Source organism: Chinchilla lanigera, unplaced genomic scaffold (genome assembly GCF_000276665.1).
Source record: "Chinchilla lanigera isolate Chin_1 unplaced genomic scaffold, ChiLan1.0 scaffold00008, whole genome shotgun sequence".
NCBI classification, from domain to species: domain Eukaryota; kingdom Metazoa; phylum Chordata; class Mammalia; order Rodentia; family Chinchillidae; genus Chinchilla; species Chinchilla lanigera.
In genome coordinates, this window is record NW_004955409.1 from 30,857,432 (window position 1) to 30,871,796 (window position 14,365).

General features: G+C 37.4%; 1 protein-coding gene across 2 annotated transcripts in view; it reads left to right on the forward strand.

Annotated features, from left to right (window-relative positions):
• Prkd1 (protein kinase D1) overlaps positions 1-3,157 on the forward strand; it is a 306,494-nt gene extending 303,337 nt beyond the window's left edge. For both annotated transcript variants that reach the window (XM_013510389.1, XM_013510390.1), the window contains 2 exons: positions 1,312-1,397; positions 2,176-3,157. In XM_013510389.1, the coding sequence (XP_013365843.1) occupies positions 1,312-1,397; positions 2,176-2,394 (305 nt within the window). In that variant the 3' untranslated portion in view covers positions 2,395-3,157. The remainder of the gene's footprint in view (positions 1-1,311; positions 1,398-2,175) is intronic.
• The last annotated feature ends 11,208 nt before the right edge of the window (positions 3,158-14,365 follow it).

Genomic DNA, 14,365 nt, shown 5'->3' on the forward strand with positions numbered 1-14,365 from the left:
GCAGGCAAATACTAAGTCTATTAGCAACAGGGGAATACAATTCTGGATTACCAAAACACTGTAGACATCGTTTGTCTTTCTTAAATATGCAGAAGGCTCTGATCGACTCTCATTGAGTGAAGTGCCCTTTGTCTTTTGGAACACAAGCGGTGATCTGCGTCTTCAGACCCATACAGGTTGATGTAGGGCGTACTGTGGAGTCAAAGCTGCCTGACTTGATGGTTAGGAAAGTTAGAGAGTTATTTCTCTCTCTTCCTTTAAATCAGCTACTTGATTAAAATTTTTGGTAGAAAGTCTACCTCTCAGACCTAGTATACAGAGTAGGTTAGAGATGAGAATTAATTCTCTCAAAAATAAATGCTTTCATTATATTGGAATGATTCATTTAGTTCTTTCTGGGGAGAAAATGAAATGAGAAGAGATAGAAGTTATTATAAGAAGGGGTGGGTAATATAACAACTTACATAAGTAGTGAACTGTTCATGGTGTAGGCTGAAAATACAATTTCTAGAAAAGATGAGTGAGAACTTCGCATAAGGTAGTACTATAGGTAACCCGGATGTTTTGTGGACAGAGAACCAGAAGAACCACTTGTTCTTTCTAAATTCCATGCATAGAAACCGCAGCCAGAGTCAGAGTGTTAGTGTCTGAATGGCCTGTGGCTCTAAGCCTTCAGAGAACAATTCCTGTTAAACAGGGTTTTTACCTGCCTTCCCATAGGAGGTTATTAACAGCTGATATACTTCCAATTCATTGATTAATTTTAAAAGGAAAGGCAAAATAAAAGAGGTAAGTGTTTTCCTCTTGGATCAAACATTATTACCAGACACCAACCGGGGTATGCTATGTTTTCCATATAAACATGCTGTCCAGATGCCTGTAATCTAATTCAAGGCTATAAAGCCAGTTATGTGCATTCAAGCACATTAAATAACAAAATTATTAAATGCTTTGTTTTGAATATTAATCTCACCTTTATATTTGTGCAAGACATATTTAAATGATGTATATTTCAACAAAATTCCTGTTCTACAAGTACTAAAGAGTAGACCAGTTGAAATTTACATCATGCAAAAGAATTTATTATTCCTTCCTTCACAATTATTTCCAAATTCATTATTTTTTATTGTTCAGAATAAAATGAAATCCACATTTTATAATTCTCAAGAGGAAAATTTTCAAGTTCTAGTGCTTGTTACTGCTATGCTGCATTCAACACTGTAAAATAGCAGATATGAAATACACTGCAAATGAATTACGCTTTTATTTCATATTTATCATCTGTTTTAACAAAAGCTCTTACTTTTTCAGCCATTGACCTTATTAACAATTTGCTTCAAGTAAAAATGAGAAAGCGTTACAGTGTGGATAAGACCCTCAGTCACCCTTGGCTACAGGTAAAAATCAGTCATTGATTTTTTTCCACTTGAATGAGCTTCCAAATACTTGTAAGATTTTGATATTAAATGTACAAATTTTTGCCACTTTTTAAAAGTGTAATTATCCTAATTTCAACTTGTTTGCCAAAATGCATGAGACTTCTTAGGACTTAATAAGTTTAGTATTGCTAAACCTCTCTTTTTGTAACATGAAATCAGACAGGGCAGCCACACAAGCACACACGTGTGCTAAGAAAATCAAGCATCATAACAGCACTCAGAGAACCAGATTTCAAAAGCCTATGTATGTATAATCCTGATAAAAGTCCAAATAGATAGCCATCTGGTCATACACTGTACTCACTTGGAAGCTATAGTTTTAAATGCTAAGATATTAAGCATAGATAAAAGTAAATGGCAGATATAAACTATAGAGATGTACTTATGTTTTCATATATATTTGTTATTTTCACACTGAAATTTAACTCTGAGATACTGAAGGGTTATTTCTCAGTATTAACTTTCAGAGGAGTGTCAGCATACCTAGTTACTTAACTACAAGCATTCATTGTTCATTCTTTGATTCATGGTATCGTATAGACCCTGTATTTTCAAAGGTTAAGCTGATCAGATGGTTGTGCTGATACTGTCTCACAAGGATGCATGAGAAATGATGCAGTACTGTTAGAGTGGAAGAAAAAAAGGTCATTCCTAGATTGTGGGAGCTGACAACATACAGAACAGAGTGTTGGGTTGTAATGATCTCTATAGTAACATTTTGGAATTTCTTCCTCAGGACTATCAGACCTGGTTAGATTTACGAGAGCTGGAATGCAAAATTGGGGAACGCTACATCACCCATGAAAGCGATGACTCGAGGTGGGAACAGTACGCAGGCGAGCAGGGCCTACAGTACCCCGCACACCTGATCAATCCAAGTGCTAGCCACAGTGACAGTCCTGAGACAGAAGAGAGGGAGATGAAAGCCCTCAGCGAGCGTGTCAGCATCCTCTGAGTTCTATCCCCTATAATCTGTCAAAACACTGTGGAATTAATAAATACATACGGTCAGGTTTAACATTTGCCTTGCAGAACTGCCATTATTTTCTGTCAGATGAGAACAAAGCTGTTAAACTGTTAGCACTGTTGATATATCTGAGTTGCCAAGACAGATCAACAGAAGCATTTGTATTTTGTGTGACCAACTGTGTTGTATTAACAAAAGTTCCCTGAAACACTAAACTTGTTATTGTGAATGATTCATGTTATATTTAATGCATTAAACCTGTCTCCACTGTGCCTTTGCAAATCAGTGTTTTTCTTACTGGAGCCTCATTTTGGTAAGAGACAGAACCCATCCATGAAATAGTTCTGTTCTGTATGTCCCAAAGGTATTATCATAGTAATTCAAACTCTTGAAGAGTAGATTACCAGTGTTCTATGAACAACTCAAAGCTCACATGGAAAAAAATGAAAGATGAGGGAGAAAGCATATAAAATTTTAAGGCAGCAATGCATGAAAGAGGTTTAACTGTATGTTTTCAAATCCTTCACCTGCCTAGTGTGCCTCAGTATATTTAAAGTCAAGTAAGTGCACCTAGGCACACAGAGCCTACTGCTCTTGCTCCTAAATGCCTTAGAAATATAAACTGCTATAAATGACAGATATGTCTCTCCCTTTCTTACCACACCTTGCTTTACTATGGAGGACCAACAGTTAAGCAACCTTTTGCTTTTTGTGTATTTTTCAATAACAAATAAATATTCTTGTCAAAATATGTATCCATTTGATTGAATTATTTTTACTTATAATCTATTTTTGTTTTTTTTTTGCCGGGGGAGGGAGGGAGGGAATGTCAGGGATCGAACACAAGATCTCACACTTGCCAGGCAGATGCTGCGCTGCTAGTTTAGTGGATATCAAGCCAGTTGGGTGCAGAGGTATCTGATAAAAAAGCAGAAAAGAGACTCATGGCACGGAAGTGCTCCTGGTCTACTCTGGAGTGGTAAAAATATGTCATAAAATAAAGCGAAGCCTTTCTGTCTTGTACATCATCCAGCTTCCAATTGAAAAGAAGGCTTCCAAAAGGAAAACTAACCAAAGCCAAACAGGAACTTACCGGCTTGACCAGGAATATCGCCTCTGCAATCTCAATGTATCTTCCTGATTCACTCAGTATAAACCAGAGATTTGTTAGAATACTGGCGGAAGTTTCTCTTCATGCGATCTAAACAAGATGGTCTTGAGGCAAACAAACAAACAAGAACCTCCAAAACTTAAAAATAATCTCGAAAATAGAAGGTACCTCAGATGAGTTTCTTTCGCCTGCAAAAGGGAAAGATAACTCTGGACCTAATAGATGTGTGGAATAGATAATATGGGCTGCTTTCCTTCCTAGCAGAAGGGCGGTGGTATACTACCTAACCAAAAAAATCACAGTGGATATTTGGAAGAATATTATAGGTGTTGGGAGATATTTTAATATATAGGTAAACATGCTATACTCTATTTCAACATGGCAGAATTAGGGGGTGGGTTGATCTGCCCTGCGGCTAGCCTCTGTACTATTACTGAATTTTATACAAATCAGCCTGAAAATTTCAAAGTTCCTCAATCTACCAATTTTCTACAGGGATTGGATGTGTGTGTGTGTTCATATTCAAGTAATTATGCACATAGAGGCATACATCAAATTGGCAGCATGGAATATGGTAATGAGTAAGACAAAGACTGGTAACATAAATTTCATCTCTCATGTCAAGAATCTAAGTAAGCAATTTTTGGAGGAAGGAAAAGAAATAAAGAATATAAAGCCCCTCTCCCTTACTAGGGACTTAACGTAAATTCCAATGATTTAAATTACAGTGATTTATAGTAAATTCATGTGCCTACTTTTTATCAGCTGCAATATAAAATGTAATCAATACCTTCTTGTTTATGTTGAGATCTTAAAAGATAATCTGTAAAAGCACACAGATATCAATTATTCATGCAGCAAAAATGTGTTGAACTGTTCTGCATAGCTGTTTGCTAGACTAAATTTGAGTGTGAATTAGATATGGACTCAGTTGAAAGGAGCTTCGTGACTATTAAAATGAAACAAATAATTGATGGTTCATCAAACAGAAATTGGTGGTTCTTACAGGAAATTATACATAAATGCGTGAAGCATCACACAGATAGTTGATGAAGAAGGAAAGAAACAGGGCAGTGTTTGCACAGGCCTTGGAAAAGCAGTAGGTACACACCAGGCTGTAATTTGGAGAAAACAGCACCAACAATGACATGAAGATGGAAAGAGTAGTGTTTCTTAGGCAAAAGCAGTTCCTTATGGCAGGATGATAAAGGTGAGAAAGAGAACGGAAGAGGTACATTCAATGGAGATGGGAAATGCCTAGGTCCGGAGGCCCTTGTCTGTTAATGTAAGGATTTCTGATTTATTCATTGTGGATCTCAAGAAATATTCAGACATTTTAAATTGCAAGGTAAGCACCATGGAAAAGTTCACTCTTCCAGCAACACGGAGACTTGATGAAAGCCAAGGCAAGGTGCGATGCCTCAAGATCCTGTAAACTACTATGATAACACACAAGGGAGAAGGAGAGCCTGAACTAAAGCAGTAGTAAATAGGAAGACTGGTGAAGGGTGCATGTAAAAAATGGTGGTAGGTGAAATCAGTGGGACTTTCTTCCTGACTGAGTGTGGAATTTAAGGGTTCAGAAGGAATGTCAGGCTTTTGTTTGAATTATTGATGAAAATTATTAATCAGAAGTTAGAGATTTAGGAAAGGGTAAACTCACATTTGAATGTATGGATATAAAATTCCTATAGAACAACAAATTTGATATGTCCATAAGATAATTAAACATGAATCTGGAGTTTAAAGCAGAATTCTGGAGTTAAATGTAGAGATTCAAAGGGTAACAGTTCATGGCATGTTGAGAATGAGTCCTATTCCTGGGAGGAAATGAATATATGAAGAAGGAAATGACCTTACATCACAAATCTGAGAAATACCTACAGGGAATAATCAGTCATCAGAGGAAAACTGAGTAGGAATATTCAGAAATACAATCAAATAGAATAATATTGTGAGTCTAAAGAGAAGAAATACCCACTAGGCTAGGGCAGGATGATCACTAGTTCCAAGCCAGCCTGGACTACATAGCCAGTTCAAGCTTGGCCCAGACTACATAGCAAGAGCCTCATCTCAAAAAATTTTAACTAGAATTTTTAAATTAAATTTAATTTTAATCAAACATTTTAAACTAGTTTTAATTAAAAGTTTAATCTAAAAAGTGTTTAATCTAAAATGCAATAATAGAGAGATAATGGTTTCAGCATTTTAAAGGCATCTTCACCACCCTTTCCTGCACTTTATAATGAACAGGACTCTGTCTTCTTGCTGTACCCAAGTGGTCATGTCAGAAAGATATTTATGTGCCAATGATATCAACACAGCCTATTATTCAGGGTCGCCAAGAATGGGAAAGAGAAAGTAATTGCCAATATCCAGAAAAATATGGGCCACTAAAAGCCATGCTTCTTTCTTCTGTCCAGAGTATCAGTGATGTCACAGACGCTGACTTCAATGAATCTGCACTCGGTTTTTATGCTATCATTGCCAAAAGTGTGCAAGGCTTACCTCAGTGGTGTGTTATAGATTAAATGACATGGGCAGATTAGTAGTCTACATTTAATACAATTCAGAGCAACAGTTTTGGTACCAAAAAAGAATTGTATATTCTAGGGCTGGGCATGTTGCTCAGTGATCAAATGCTCGCGTGTGCCGGGGGCTGGGCTTCAATGTTTGGCATGGAAAGAAAGAGAGAGAGAGGGAGGGAGGGAGGGGAGAAAGGAAGGAAAGAAGGAAGGGAGAAAGGAAGGAAGGAAGAAAGAAAGAAAGGGAATGAGGGAAGGAGGTTGGTTTTATCTTATCATTCTATCAAAGGTAAGAGAAATGCAAAGGCTCATTTTAGGAAACATGTCATCTATCATTGAACATGTCATCTATCATTGTCGCAGAGGCAGTATTTCTCAAGCAATGACATTGGCCCACTGATGATATGATAAAAATTGATGATCCCTTTGTGACCTATGTGATCAGAACAATGGTTCTTGATTTCAGCCTGAGTAGGAATGCAGTATTAGAGAAATATTTTGATTACTACTACTTTTGTTATATACATTAACCATAAAGAAAAAAATTAATCTTTGTGTTCTGTAAACACCACTTGGCTGGCAATATCCTGAGAACACACAGCCAGCCACTGTACTGAACATGTGTAATAAGCACTTCAGTAAAAGTCAGTTGTGCCTGTACCTATTCATGCATCATCCAAGTGAAATTAAATTTGACCATTTTTACTGCACAATTACTCTGCATAAACTTTGTCTCCACTCATCTTAAAGAACATACTGGCTCATCTGAAGATACTGAGGCCTATGGAGAAGGATTTTCTGCTTCTGGCTGTCAGAAGGGAACAAGCTCTCTTATCTCTGGAGCAATCACATTGCCTGAAATGTGGTTCTCTCCACCATGTTTTCTTGATGTTAATTCCTACTTATCTGCTCACCGTTTTCCCTTTTGTTGAGCCCATCTCCTGTATTTTAGTTGCTGTTCTTGTTCTTGTTGTACTGCTTCTCTTTATCAGCCTCTTTATGCTGGGTACGGAATTTTAGTGCCACATTTTAATTTCTCTATTGGATGTTTACTACCTGTGTTAGTTGTTTCTTAATGATTCACTAGACATTAGCAAATGCAACTTTACTCATTGCTTTTTCTTCAAAGTGACACTGATTTAATTCCAGTGAAATATACAAACTTTGTTCAGTTGTAGCTCAATTCCCTCCACTCTCCTTTGTGTTACTATCATACATAACACTGCTTTATGTGTAAACCTATTGATATTTATGCAATCCTCCCTTAAATCAGGTAAGAGGAGATAAAAAAATATATATAGTCTCTTACATTTACCAATTTTTTTCATCATTCATTTCCTCCTGTAAATTCAAAGTATTATCTAGTATCATTTCTATGCTGTTTGAGTGATTTGCTGTAATTTTTAAGGCAATTATGCTTAAACATGTACATCTGAGAATGTCTCTATTTCACCTTCATGTTTGAAGGCAAATTTGGCTGGATAGAGAAATCTTGAAGACATATTTTTCCTCTCACTACTTTGAATGTAGTAGACTACTGTTCTTTGGGCTCTACTGTGTCTGATAAAAAATGACCTTAAATCTTATTGTAGTTTCTTTGAATGGATGAATTGTTTTCTCTCGGTGCTTTCCATATTTTATCTTGTAACAGGAGGACTATGATGTTTCTAATTGTAGAATATCTATGGCTTGCCTACTTGAGTTGGTTAGGGTTCTTGAATATAGATAAAAAGACTTTTAATTCATTTTGGGAAAATGAGGAATATTGTTTCTTCAAGCATTTTTTTTGCCCACTTGCCATTGTCTTCTCTATCCAGGATTCAAATTGCATATAAATTGGTATGCTTTGGTAGGTACCAAAGATTTCTGCATCTGTTCCTTTTTCTTCATTCTTTTCCTTTTTATTCTTCAGAATAAAAAATCTATATTGATCTTCTTTCAGTTTCACTGGTTCTTTATTTTGTTGATCAAGTTTTTCATTTCAGACTTTTGAGTGAAGTTTTAATTGTAATTATTTTGACTGGGAGATTATTTTATTATCCTTATTTTTAAAAAATACATTTTCTGTGGAATGACTTGCTCTCACAATATTTTCTTTCTTTAAATACTTTAGATATTTTATTCTTTATTTCTTTAGACAGTGCTCTGATTTCTTTGAATATATTTATAGTCATTGTTTTGATGTCTTTTTGTTAAACACAACATCTAGCTCATCTCACCAATCTTCTACACAATTCTAGACAGTTTCCATGGACAGCCTTTTCCCCCATTTTACATAGCATACTTTGCTGTTTTTTTAATATCTTACAGGTTTTTATTTATGAAGATTGGATATTTTAATATGGTATTATGGTAATTCTGTATAGTGACTCCTCTTCCACAGAGGTTGTTTTGTTGTTTGTTCAATAACTTTCCAATGTCATTTCTCTGTCTCCCCTTTTCTGTGTAGTTGCTGTTTCTGCTTAGATTTATATGGGGTTTTGGCTTTTTCTGTTTTCATTTTAAGGTTCTAGGGGACCCCTTTGCAACAGCGGGGCTTTGCAGTCACAAATTGATAGTTCAGATATTGTGTTTGAGAACCCTGATCCAGAAAAGGAAGGTTTCTGACGTTTTCTAATATATATGAGTGTGGGTTGAATTGAAGCAGTTAATGAAATTTTCCCAGCTGCTTTTACTTTCTGAGTTTAAAAAAACCTTTACATTAAGCCAGAGCAGAGCAGATGTCTAAGACCTTCCCTACTGTCTTCTGAGTGTGTATGCCATATGCACATACATATAACTTCTCAGCCACCAAGTATATATGTGGAAACTTTCAATCTTGCTATAAAATATCTCATTGTTCTATCAGTCTGTTTATTGCTCCAAACACTAGTGCAACATCAGAGTAGCTGCAGCATTACCTTTCCATGACTGTTTGTTGCCAATACTGCTAATGTCAGCCTCCTCCACCAGGAAGTACATTTCCCCCAGCTGCCCCTGTAGTGGAACAACCTTGCCATGAAGCAAAGGATAGGGCAGATGAGAGTAGGCCAAAGGCAATAGATTCCCATTGCTCTTACCAAGGTTTAGTAACTTTCTATGAATAAATGCTTATGAATTTGTTGTCTGTCCTTGGCCAACTTCCAAGTCCTAATGTGACTCTTCTGTACAATTTTTGCCAGTTACATAATTGCATTTTGGGAAAGGATTTGCTTAGTTCCTAATGCTACTGTTCTAGAAGTCACCAGGCATAATATTCATCTAACTTTAAGAATACCAATACAAGATTAAACAAAGCTTATATGTTATTTTATTCTAAAGAAAAAGCTAGAAATTAGGTGAAGATTTTAAGATAATTTCAAGTTTTATCATTTTTTCAATTTTCTGATAAGGAGCTACTAAATTATTGAGTGGTTAAACAGTAATTCTTGCTTTGAGACTAAAACACTCAATTTAAAAATTATATTTAATTCATTTCTTCCTTTTGGGGGCTCTGAAAACCTGCATAATACAACTCCCTTTACCCAGGGGAGTAAAGGAATTTCCTATCTCCATAACAAAAATATGGGGGAGGATATGGCCTAGAAAACCTTGAACCCTTAGAGCTAATCTCAGCTAACAGCAGCATGCTGCTTGAGGAGAATCTTCCAAATTGCTTTTCCTTATATAAAATAATTGGCACCAGGGATAACTACTCCGCATAATTTCCTCAGCATTTTGTGTTGCCTTCCTTTTCTGTCACTCTGGCTTGTGATGTTTTTCTTTCTTTTCAGTCCAAATGTCTCTTGCAGGTCTATTGAAAAGACTAGGGATTTTTGAATTCTGTTTTTCTTTTTTAATATGAGTAAGCTGATTTTCTCCTGATTCTTTCTAGGCACCATCTACCACCATAACCCCAATTGCTGTTGCTCTGCTTGATGCCTACTGACAAAGTACAGTTTGGCTTATAGTAGCTCACCTTCCCACTCTCATCCAAACAAAACAGAACAATACATACAAATCAACTCATGTCCTGATAATCCTTCTAGCAAATATCTAATTTCTGTCTTTTCTTGTTCTACCAAATTTCTCATGTTCTTTTCCTTTGATTCCTGTATTCTTATCTATAGAATAAAGTTCTCATTTTTATCACCAATGAATCTCTTCACAAAGTCATCAGTCACTTTGAATTCAAAATTGGTAGATTTTCTCAATATAGTGAAGAATGTAAAAACTGAACGTAAGATAGACAAAGTTGAATTCTGGGTGCTCATGAAAGTACTGTAATCCTCAGTCCTGTAATCATGAAAGTACTGTAATCCACCCAGTCCTCATATGTCTGGGTGCTCATGAAAGTACTGTGTCTTTAGAGGCATTGTAAGATGTTAAGTGGATCAAGGCATATAAAATTCTTAGAATATATTTGACCAAGGGCACCATAAAACCTTCAAAGCTGATGTTCATAATTATCTAGTCATTCAACAATCACTTTCTACATGGTTGAGATACAATAGCTGAAAATATAGATATGGTTACTACCCTGTGACATTCTTTCCCTGATGACCTGCCCCTATCTGATTTGATGGGGTACCGGGTAAGGTATGAACTTCAACCCGTACAGGCAGGGGTGCCTCCCAACTCCAAGCCTTATTATGTGAATGAATGTAGCTAAACTCCTCTACAGTCTGAGTATTAGTTTCAGGAGTAGAATGGAAATGATGATATTATAGTGTGGTTAGAATAATTAAGTAGACAAGTATTAATCTTTCTTACCCAAACTATTGGCTTGTATTACATCTCAACAAATATTGTTTCTCCTTATCCTACACTATATGTATCTCCCAAGATTTTATTTATTATTTCAATACTTTCTCCTTCTCATATGATTCATTTATTTTAAATCAAATATTGCCTTCACTTAGTACTCCCAAATCCATATTGGCCCAAAATACAAAATCCAAATTTTATATAACAAATTTTTATTTTTTAATAATAAAATCTAAATTTTATATGATCCAGGAATATTCTTCCATGAATTTACAGAATATTTTTTATATTGATGCCCTGTAATGCTTTTAAATTCAACCCATCTAAAATCAGTTCAGTCCTAGGCCTCAAATCAGTTGTACTGCAGATTTCTCAGTAGAATCATCTCCTTCTGGCTTTTCTCCCTGCGATGCAGTTATGTTAATCAGTTTTACAGTCCTAAGAAAAATAACTTAAGGGAGGAGAGATTTATTCTGGCTCATGCTTTCGGAGATTTTAGTCCATGGTCACCTGGAATCTTGGCTTGTGTTGAGGCTACGCATCATGATGGGGAGTATGTGGTGGAGCAAAGCTGCTCATCTCATGGCTACCAAGAAGGGGAGTAAAGGGGAAAACTATGCCCTTCAACACTGTGACCCCAGTGACCCACCTTTTCCTTCTAAGCCCCTTTTCCTCAAGTTTCCACTACCTTCCAACAGCACCACCAGGTAGGTTCCGAGCATTCAACATATGAGTCTTTAGAAGATATTCCATACTCACCCTGCCCCCAAAGCTCCTCAACCATCTCACAATGCGAAATGCATTCAGCCCACCTGCAAAAGTCCTCATATGTCAAGAGTTTTAGCATATCTCCAAAGTACAAGTCCAAAGTTTCCCTTGAGATTCTCATGGCAACCCTGTGCTATGAGACCCAATAAATATCAAAAGCAAGCTATACACTTCCAACATAGAATGGTAGGAAAGGCCCACATTAAGCATTCTGATTTTAAAAGGGAGAAATAGGAGAATACTAAGAAAGAATTGGATCAAAACAAGGCCAAAATCTGGCAGGGCACACATTAAATCCTATAGTTCCATATCCCACATCTGGAAAACAGAGTGGTGTGATTTGATCTCCAAAGGGAAGCCTTGTCCCTATGGCAATGCCACCTACAGCCCACGTGGCCATTCCCGTGGGCTGGCTCAGCTCACTATCTGAAGCTTTTCTTAGCATACCTTTTCTCTTCTGGCATTGCTAACCATCTGGGGTCTCCATTCAAGCTTTGATTTCCCTCTCACAGCATCATGCATTGCACTTTTGGGAGAGATTTGACCCTGCCAGATACTGACTATCTTTCGAGATATTCCTCTGAAATCTCTGTGGAAGCCTCCAAGAATTGCCCATGCCTGAGGAGCCAACATCATACGGAGGACAACAGGATCTGCTGCCTGCTTGCTTACATAGTAGTTAGTCCTGCTTTGAGCATGGCTGCAGAGCTGCCCTCTGAGTGCCTGGATGACTGAGCACAGTGAAATGAGTCTTTGGGAAATAACTTCCTAGCCAGCCCTTTTTGAGCAGGGTGACCTGGGCTCTCTTCTCAACTTGATTTTTTTTTTGTTTGTTTGTTTTTTTGCAGTACCAGGGACTGAACTCACGAGCTTCCACTAGCCAGGCAGGCACTTATGCCACTGAGGTATATCCCCAGCCCGTGGGCTTTCTTCTCAAAGCAATGTCTTTCAGATGAGTTTACCCATTTACATCACTGAGCCTGTGTTGGGTGGGACTCAGCTAATGGCTGAGATGCCTCAAGATATCTTTTCTATTATACTGGTGTAAATCACTTAGGCTTCTTTGTAAATGGTGCTAGTCTCTTCAGCAACCATAGACACCATTTGTTTGGGCAAACTCCAAGCTTTTCAAATTTTCCTGATCTGTTTTTTTTTTCTTCCAATTTCACTGTAAAGAAGCATCCAGCAAGACCCATGCCACCACCTGAATGCTGCACTCCCTTGAAATTCCCTCTTTCAGATAATCTAGTCCATTACCTTTAAATTTATTCTGATGCAATTTCAAGTCATGGGCAATATGTCTACAAGTTCTTTGCCAAAATGCAATTTGCATGACCTCTAGTCCATTTTTCAGCACAGTCTTTATTCTTATCTGAAACCTTCTGAGCACAGTCTTTACTCTTCTCATTCCCATCAGCATCATGGCCTTCTGAACTCACAACAGAATCAGCCATTAAGCTCCACTTATAGGATGCTGGGAATTCTCTAGTGTGCATCTCCAAACTCTTACAAACAACTCTGGCAAGCCAGTTCCGAAAGCTTCTGAGCCACATGGTCAGGTATTTATCACAGCAAATACTCCAGTTTTAATACCAGTTTTCTTTGTTAATCAGCCTTTTGTCCCTGAAACAAAATACTGGAAAAAAGCAGATTAAAACAGAAGAGGTGTTTTAGTTAGTTTTCTCATTGCTGGGACAAAATATTGGATACAAGTTAAAGGAGGAAATGTTTCCTGCAGCTCACAGTTTGTAGAGGTTTCAGTCCACCATTGGCTGGCTGCACGCAGGGAGGAATATGGCAGGACAGCATGGTAGAGGAGCAAGGCACAGGAGAAACCATTTGACAAAGTGGACAGAAAGCAATAGCAGACTGCCTCCCTTTGTTCTGTTCCTTTGTATGTCACCCAGGCTACAAGCCTATTGATTGGTGCCACCCACACCCATTTTTGGACCCCCAAAATAGGCCTTCCATTATCCACACCCAGAACCATGCTAAATCAGTTTAGTAATCACACAGCCTTAATCCCAGTATCACACCCCCTAGATTCAACTAATTTTGAAAAGCCTCACTTTTGAGTGCATGAGTCCTTGGGGGAACATCTAGATACAAACCGTAACAGAAGGTTTATATTGGCTCATTATTTCAGAGGCCTCAGTCATGGTCATCTAGCTCCAATGCTTTAAGGTCTGTGGTGAAGGAGAAACCTCGGGGTAGAATTATGGTGTGGAGGAAATCTGCTCATCTCATGGCAGCCAGGGAGCACAGACAGAGAGTGAAGAAGGGATTGTGGGCAGGATGCTCTCACATGCTTGCCTCTATGAGGTCCATATCCACTCAAATTATGAGTCTGTCATTGGATTGATCTGAATATTGCAGTATTATTGACTAAACATTCAACATCAGTTCTAGCAGATATTGCAGAACCAAACTGTAACAATACCCTGTACTCCATTTACAGGTTTGTTTTTCCCCAAATTACTCTCATCACTATACTTACATGTTCTGACCTCTTCAAAGACTCTGCTCACAGTTATCTCCAACATGAAGTCAAATCTTTAGTGTTACAGAAGATTTGGGATCCAAAAAGTGAATAAATTTCTGTGTCATATTTCTGTTACTATAAAAATACATGCATCAGATGATCAATTTATGAAAGGAAAATATTTATTTTGGCTTTTGGTCCTAGAGGTTGAGTCCATGGGTGTTTTGACCCATTGCTTTTAGGCCTGTGGGTAGGCAACACATCATGGTAATAGCACATAAAAGAGTAAAACCACTCACCTCATGGGCAGGGAACAAAGATAAAAGAAGGAGGGTAAAAGTATGTGGT